This window comes from Pagrus pagrus, assembly GCF_965226575.1.
Source record: "Pagrus pagrus genome assembly, chromosome: 9".
NCBI classification, from domain to species: Eukaryota; Metazoa; Chordata; class Actinopteri; order Spariformes; family Sparidae; genus Pagrus; species Pagrus pagrus.
The window spans coordinates 20,133,008-20,142,043 of NC_140193.1; the positions used below are offsets into that span (position 1 = coordinate 20,133,008).

The window sequence follows — 9,036 nt, forward strand, 5'->3', positions numbered from 1 at the left end:
AGCACTGCATAAAAACTGAAATAGCAGATGTCATCGAACACACACAACCGGCTGTTAAACGCTTTAAAATCATCATTAGCTTAAACAAATTAATGCCCGATGTTTACCGATTTTACGTCTCCAGGGTTTAATGTCAGTAATCAGTTATCAATAGCAGCCATTTCCGCTCTCTCTAGCCCCTTCTCTCTCTCTCACTTTGTCACAGAAAATCAAAGCTAACACATCACCCACTCATCAAATCATTCAACTAAGATGGAGGAGAGATGAGACAGAGAACAAGTGTACATTTGTAAAAGTCATAATTTGTTTATGTCACAGATCTGATTGAATTGGACGCAGTAAAAGGACTCGATGCAACTTTTATCTTATTATCAGCGGAGATGAGTTATGGCCCGCGGCGATTGGCTGGATACATGCGGCTTGTTCCTGCACACAGTCGCACACACATGCATGGACGAGCACACACCGTTGACCTAAACGGTACCCACGCTGCGCACCAGGCAGGCAGGACAGCTCGCCTCCGTATGTATTAACTGAATGAGGGACGGAGCCTTTTTTTCAGATCGGTGGCCTGCAGGAAAGAGGGAGGCAAATTGTATGGAGAGAGAGAAATGACTGTGGATGTGTTGATTGGAGCCGAGGCCCAAGGCAGCGAAGGAGGGAGCTGTACGGTCTCATTGTGCTGCGTAGACAGGGAATAGAGGACGACGAGGAGGCGTTTCCATGGGAGTGCTGCTGTGTTCTTCTCGAACAGACACATTCCCTTATCTCCTGCCTGGGGAGAAACAAACACTGGCAGCTCATATGAAGGGGAGTTTCCCTGGATCTATTTGAGCTGCATCGAGAAGCAACAGAGCCCTAATTGAATTTGAGGGAGAGAGGGAGAGGACAGTGCAGGACTTGCAGCAGGGCCACGCGGTCGCCGCTGATAGCAGAGCAATCTGTACATTATGTGCCGCGTCGACGCCGACCTCCATCTGATTTACATAAAATAAGCTGTCAGCTGCGGCGTAGAAGTGTAGTTTAGCACAACCTTTTGTAGTAAAGCAGAAGGTATTAACATATGCTGAGTCAGTATGTTTTTCATTGTGATACTACCTCCAAACTGTGAATGCTACGGATAAAAAATATAGTGTATACTTTATCTTCTCTGTCAGTTTGAGCTGAAATACTAAATGTTATTTACATATATACTGTATATATCAGCCATGCTAGCAACAGGTCTCTATGGAAATGTCAGCCTGTTGATTAGAGCTGCAGCAATCACTCGATTAAACGATCAGTCGGTCGAAAAAGTCATAATTACCGACTATTTTGATAATTGAGTGATCATTTCAATTAAAAAATGTCAAAGATTTGTTGGTTCTAGCTTCTGAAATGTAAGGATCTGCTGCATTTCTTGAACAAATGAAGAGTCTTTTTGATTTTGAGCTGTTCGTTCAGCAAAAGTTGAAGATGAGACGAGCATTTCTCACAGTTTTTTGACATTTTTTTATTAATCAGCAGATTAATCGATAATGAAAACAGTTGTTGGTTGCAGCCCTACTGCTGACTTTTAAGTTACGTATTTCTACGAATAGTGCAAAGATTGGGATTGGAATACAATATGGGCTCACAGCTCTTTCAGGGGGCAAGAATGAACTTTCACTCTTACCTGTCAATATTTAAAGGTGCAATATGTAAGATTTATTGTTCAAAACATTCAACAACAAGAAACAACAGTGTTGACGTTGTGTCAAAGACGTCTACGTAATGTACACCTCTTTCTCCCAGCGGTCCAAAGCTTGTGTGCTAGCAGTGTAAACACCTACACTCCCCTGGCTAACTGAGCTAACATGCTACATTATTTACAGTCGGGTAAATAAGCTTTTCTCCTCCTAGAGCTGCTAGCACGACTGTCTTGTTTCTACCTGCTTATTTCTGTGCTCCTCCTCCCTTCATCTCTCTGACCATCTGCTTCTCGTGGTGTTTGTAATTCTGCTTTATTTAATGGAAAACACAATCAGCCTATCCCCACTGCAGAGTTAAAACATAAAGCTGAACAACTAAATTAAATAGGGGCTCAAGTGAATAGTCTTGTAGGAATGGAGAATGATCGAGGAGAAAGGTGATTGAATAAGCAGAGGGGCCAGTGAGGCTGGGTGAAGGAGCACACAGTGGGATCTGTGTGGACAGGCCTGTAATTGAAGAGAAGGAAAGAGCCTTAACCTAGATCAGTATCTTTCACTCCAGCAGGCAGAGAGAGCTAAACACCTACATTCAGAGAGACAGGGACAGAAACCAAGGCCCCTGATGGGAAGTAAGTCTATAAGGAGGAGGGCGAGGGGGGGCGGAGGTGATGTAGAGGCAAACAGTGGACACGTGTACGTGTGATGTTGGTTCCTCAGAGCTCTGACACAGATGGGAGGAAGACGGAGAGAGAGGATGTGAAAGTAGGCGAGAGACAATGACAGAGAGAGGGAGAGAGAGGAGATCAACATGTTGAGATACAGCCCTGGAGACAGAGCCACCAGAGAAGCAGAGAATTATGGGAGTGCAAATTAAATTACACCGGAAGGGACAGTCAGGTCTGGACCTGCAGGAAACACTGCACATGGGGCTCCGTGTGTGCGTGTGTGTGTGTGTGTGTGTGTGTGTGTGTGTGTGTGTGTGTGTGTGTGTGTGTGCGTGTGCGTGTGTGTGCGTGTCTGTGTGATGTAAACAGGTACATACAGAGATCAAAAGGTGAAGAACAGAAGTAAGAAAGACAGAAAGAAAGACAGAAAGAAAGAAAGATCCTTTACTTAAAACCGTCTCACCAGACTCTGATCAAACTGTCTAAATAAAGCAGTGCCGATAAAGTAGAAACCAAAATTGTGTTACTACACTGCCTATTTCTCCCTAAATGTTTTCAGAAATATATTTTATCATACTGTTTAGCTGAAGTGGCTGCCATATTGTTTATGTACTGTGAAAAGGGAGGCTGAAAAAACTATATTACTATACAAATATTAACCCTGATCCTGTTCATTGTCCATTTCTCACCAATGCCACAGCAATAATTATGTGTTTTCTCTGTTCATGTAGCATCGATTTAAAAAAATAATTGCTTTTTCCTACTGCATAGACAGCCTATTTTTATGCTAAGGCCATCTTTCTAGTTGTGAAATACATCTTTACGTAAAAGTATTAATACAACTCTGTGAAAATACTCTGCTACACGTAAAAGCATTCAAAACCATACTTAAACCGACAACAGACACGTTTTCTGCTTCAAAGTATTATTACAAAGTAAATGTTTGATTGAACAAATTGATATAGAATAATGAAACCGTCTGCGTTTGCATCGGGTCCCTATAAACATTGCTATCACTATAGAGTTTTATCTGCCGCCAGGCATGCGATCCGAGGAAGAGGAAGGTTAACTGGTGATCCATCTCTATTAGAGACTAAATGATTGAATAAAGTCATGTTTGGTCTTGTGTTATCAGCAAAGTGTGCTTAAAGTATCAACGGTTACAGTACTTATTATTCAGAAAAAGTGTCCCTGTCAGTAAACACGGTTCAGAAGTTAAGATTTGGTCTATATTAATGTTTTATGCAGCGTTCCGACTTTTGGGGAAATCAGGGTTGTACAACCTTAAAAGTACACTCGATAAGAAAGTTTATTTTTGAGTCAGTCTGGTCGGCCGCCATCCTCAGGACCTTTAACTAAGCAGTTCATATGGCTATAATGGAAAGTAGAACATAGGCCAACATCATATTAGTGGATGGTAAACACAGCACTTCTGAGCATTTCTGCGAAGTGACGATGGCAGGCCTCTCATTTACTGTGTACCACACATGATGGAGGTTTGACTGTTGAAGCAGATCATGCATTGAATTCCTTATAATTTTCATCCAGACACTGTACTATAGATACAGCTCAGCTAGTGGGACATAACTATCTCAAAAAATTTATCATCTTCATGACAATTTGCATATCAGGGTGTCCCACAGCCTTTCAAGTGTCCATTGAAAGACATCTAGCGGGCCTTCACAAAATCCCATCATTCAGCTGACTCAAAGGGAGCTCCGGCCGTTTAGTTTGGTCATGTTTTTGTGTTAACTTTGCAAAATGTTGTTTGATTCTCTTCGTGTTTGTAACATTTGCTTCACTTACACCAACCAAATATCCAAATACGCAAGTGTCTCGCTTGTTTTCTAATGAATTTTGATTGATTTCCTCTTCTAGCTAAGCTAACTGGCAAACTCTAGTAACACGTCGTTCTCTGGCAATAAACAAGGCGGACTCGGTGCCATGCAGCATCCTGATGAAAACTAGCTGCTTTGAATGATGATGACACCTTCAGCTTACATCTGTCCATGTCGACTGGCTGGCTAGTCATGTCTTATTATGTGTGTTGTGTACATGTGTTGATATAGCTGCCTCCATCTGACAGTTTCCCATCTTCAGCAGCTCACTTTTTCCATCATTCCTTCTCCTTTTCTTCTCATCTCACTGCTGAACACACATCTACGGCACACACAACCACCATGTGATTTTTACATTTTCAACTCATTTGAACCGTTTGAAAGGAGCCCTCAGCAGCTGTTTAAAATGTGGACCAAGAATTTACAAGAGCAGGGAGGTCTGAGATGAGAGAAATAAGAGAGATAAGAGCGAATAGCTGTAATTGTTGTTTCAAGCTGTCTAATGTCTTTTTATTGTCCAGCAGAGTGCTTCTTCAAGGAGTACTGGTTTGCGATGCAGGCCTGGGGTGCTGTGCTCTCACAAAGGTCATACGAACACTGAAGCAGATTAGCAATTCAGATTGGGCTAAAGGGGCTAAAAGGCTGCTGTAGCCCTGCCTGAGTCTGATTACATTAGCAAAGAGTAGGAGTGCAAATGCACACAACTGATTAGATGGAATAAGAAGGAGGCAGCTATAAGATGTTATAGGAAGCGGATTCAAATGCACACACACAGTCTCTGACAAACAGGCAGGCATAACAATAAGGTATGACTCACAATAAACAAACATATAAACGGCACATGATTCCATTGTGAAGGTTTATCCTCAGTATATCCTCCCACTAACTATCGCACACACACACACATACACACACACATGGATTATCAGCACTCACAGCCCATCTGCCCTTGTACAACATCCATCTTGGAGAAATGAGTTTGGGCTGCAGGATCATTTGGAGGCGAGACTTCCTGCTTTTTGAGGTTCGCTCCCTCACCCCATCACCTGTTGTGGCGATGATGCAGCTGCCATTACAGTTCCTCAAAACCTTTAAAGGGGCACTATGTAGGTTTTTTGAGGAAGAAATTTAAACTCAGAATTTTATTATTTACAATATTAATGACAAAAAAATCCATAACTGGATAAACAAGCTGTTCTCAGAGGCAAATAACGTCACGAGAACACTGTCTGAAGTTAGAAAGGTGGCAGGGTCCGCCACATAAGAACAAGGTCCTTTAAGGTCAGTTTGTTTATTCAGTCATGAAAGCGAAGAGAGTTTGTTTATTTCGTTTGTTTAGTTACTTTCTCTCCTGATTAAAATTTCTTCCCCGAAACTACACAATGCACCTTTAATGTTCAGGGGGAGGACATTGGTCAATCAGCGGGGCATCAAACTTTTAAAATCTGCTGTATGAAATGCATGTCGAAGCTAGACAAATGTCATATATCTCTGCACAAATCTCTCACATCCCTTGTGTCGCTAACCACATCCAAGACCCCCACGCCGCATATCTTCCATCTATCAGGTGGGTTCATGAGCTCCTAATCAAGTATGCCAGGAGGTGGGAGAGACAGAGAACATTGGTCTTTGTGCCAATGAAGTCAACTACTTGACCATATTTCACTGCCAGCCAGACTCATTAAAACAGTGGATGTAAGCCAGAGAAACAAGCGTGTCCTCCTGAACTGAGAGGCCCTCTGCAGGGCCTCCTTTCAGCACCACGGACAGCGAGCACAGGAGGACACAGAGCTGAAGGAGAGACGGAGCCTCCTGCAACTGTCCAGCGCACAACAGACGAAACACACTGAAGCGCAATCCACCCAACCTATCCCCGCCATGTTTCTATCTACAGGCGAGTAACACAACTCAGAGTGAGTTTGTCAGTGTGTGTGCACGTGTAGGTGATGTAGATGCTGTCGACGTGCACAACATGTCCTCCGCCAGCAGCCTGAGTGAGGTATGTGCTCTAAGACTGGCACGTTATTGGAACAACAAGCAAACTGGGGACAATACAAAGCCTGGGATTAGGTGCAGAAATCACTCGTGAGCTATTAACGATATTGAAATGAGCACCACTGGGCGGCCCTCTCTAACCCTCGCCTCACAGAGCTGGCCTGGGCCCTTACTCCAAATGTCAAACGTCGCTTCTTCTTCCACAGGTCACAAAGTGGTCCACGTTGGAAAGATTAGGCTTGGAGGAAGAGGAGCAGGGGGGGAGTCTGTTGACCCCGTCCTCCACCCGTCCTCATGTGGTGCAACTGTGTGTTTGTGCAAAAAAAAAAACCCTGACGGGCCACTGCTGGCCCCAACTCTGCAAAAAAAAACACAACATACCAATATACTCAAAGATAAGCCCAACGGTTGCCATGACGACTGTGAACCCACCCCCTTAAACGCACTCGCGCGCGTGCACGAGCCGGCCTCGTTAGTCCTACCTTGCATTCCTCCATGCACGTCCTAACCGAGTACGCATCCGTCTCGTATTTCTGAACCAGCAGCTCAAACTCCCGGTAGTTCTTCTCCGCCTCCCGGTCCAGACTCTGATAAGCCCGGACGCACTCTTTGCATCCATCCTGGTCGTCCCCCGCGGTCATACCCAGGGTGCAAGTCAAATTGCCCAGACTCGTAAACCCGTTAAACAAATCCAAAAGTGAGTAGGAATTACAAAAAGAAAGGTATAAATCGCTCAGATTCACGTACGCCGACTGTGTCCCCTCTCCCCCTCCAGCGGAGAGGCCCGGGCACACGGTCTCCGCGTCCGTGAAAGTAAAGCAGTCTTTGAACAGGCTGTCGGGGTGACAGGTGTCCATTCGCCACAGAGTAGAATTCCCTATAAAAATAACATCTTGCTCTCTGGCGAGACGGCGGGGGTCAGGTGGTGTTGTTGGGGTATGGTGTCGGTGGAGGGAGCTGGAGTACTCGCCCATGTCCGTAAATGCAAGCAGCCCCTCGTCCGACCGCTTGTCTCGGGTTCGCGTCAGTTTCGCCTCGGCGCAGAACCACAAGTGATCAGAGAGCAGGACGGTGATGAAGAGCAGAGAGGCCAGCGACAGTCGCCATCTCTGGGCCCGCTCCGACTCGGTAAATGGCTTCTCGTTCTCTCGGGGTGCAAACCAGAATTTTAAGCCTTCATCATGCTGCCGACGCATCCAAGCACCCCTGGTCATATTTTAGGAAAGTGCTGCCCTGGCCGACTCCACCGCGGGGGCTGCTCTGCCACAATACTCATTGACTTGAGGGGAGATGGGCTCCGGTTGGTTCTCCTCTGTAACGGTGGGGTGCCGTGCCTCCGCCGGTCCAGGGCGCTCCTCTATCGCGCCCGCAACAATCGGTGCTATTCCGATCCAATTAGCGCGCCCGCACAGATTAAGCTTCGCGCTGCCGCATCCCGGTTCTCCATGGCTCTCCGGGGGGAAACGGCGTCCTCTTTGACCGCATGCCCCCCTCTCCCTACCGTCCCTCCCCGGGTTTGTTCTCTCGTCGGGGGCGCAGGGAGACCAGCTGTTGCGAGCCTCTCGGTACTGATGCTGCGCGTCTGCCGCCGTTCGCTTTGCAGATTCACTTAAAGGAGAGCAACGAGCGCTTTCGATGCACGCAGGCTGGTGTCTCTGTCCCGTACCTGGGCGGAAAGCCTAGAATCATTTCTCCCGTTGGCCATTGTCATCTTGGACCGCGGTTAAGTTGCCGCCATGTTCGTCTTGAAACACTTTTTCGGAGAGCTGGGTCTGTTTGCGTCATCTCCATCGTTGCGATAGCTCCATCGTTGCGCAGTGGCGGAGCAGCTTATTACCTATGTGCACTGCACACACAAACACACACACACACACACACACAGGGAGGGAGAGAGGGGGAGCACAGGCACACATAAAGGTGGTTAAAGGTGTTTTGACTAGCCACTCTGCTCCTCATGAGGACCAGGTGTTGTCTCCTCGGTGGGGCACAAACACACACTTTTAGCGACATCTTGCTTTTGGTGCAGGATAGACGCGATCTTCCATTCACAAGAACAACAGTGCAGTTAAGACATCACTCACTGTTTCCATAATTCATTGATCTGAGCCATTTCGTGCACCTAATGCGGGCCGTTAATCCTCAAGTCACAGAGCTCTCTGTGTTTGGGTGACAGGGAAATTAAAGGGGCACTATGAAGAATTCAGAAACTCGTCATTTGAAGAGTGAAGTGATAATACAAACTCAGAAATATTTATTTTTTCCATAGCTGAATAAACAAGCTGTTGTCAGAGGAAATAAGGTCCCCAGAACACTGTTTTAAGCTAGAAAGGTGGCAGGGTCCGCCACATACAAACAAAGTAAAACAGAATGAAGCTGTGTTGCCCTTTAAAGGTGCACTATGTAGTTTTGGGGAGGAGATTTTAATCAGAAGAGTAAGATCTCCACGACTGAAGAAACAAACTGATCTTAAAGGGCAATACTGTTCATACTGTTTTACTTTGTTTATATGTGGCGGACCCTGCCACCTTTCTAGCTTCAAACAGTGTTCTGGGGACCTTATTTTCCTCTGAGAACAGCTTGCTTATTCAGTTATGGAAGAAATAATTATCTCCAAGTTTGTTTTATTACCTCATTAATATTGTAAATATTAAAATTCTGACTTTAAATGTATTCTCAAAAACTACACAGTGCTGCTTTAAGGCTTTTGACAGCACTAGTGAAAACAAGTCAGGCTTGAACCTGTGAACATGTGACGCAGGACGCAGCTGAACAAGCACAAGATTTGTGCGTGTTGGTTTAAACCATATCATGTACCTGCATCCTGTACGGTCCATTCTCATCAGTTGTGTTTGGTCAGTGTGTTTAAAA

At 45.4% G+C, this 9,036-nt stretch overlaps 1 protein-coding gene across 1 annotated transcript in view; it reads right to left on the minus strand.

Moving 5' to 3' along the window:
- Positions 1–8,001, minus strand: part of nalf1b (NALCN channel auxiliary factor 1b) — a 90,110-nt gene extending 82,109 nt beyond the window's left edge. The window contains exon 1 of the mRNA XM_084363080.1: positions 6,651–8,001. Within this exon, the coding sequence (XP_084219206.1) occupies positions 6,651–7,382 (732 nt within the window). The 5' untranslated portion in view covers positions 7,383–8,001. The remainder of the gene's footprint in view (positions 1–6,650) is intronic.
- Positions 8,002–9,036: the final 1,035 nt, after the last annotated feature.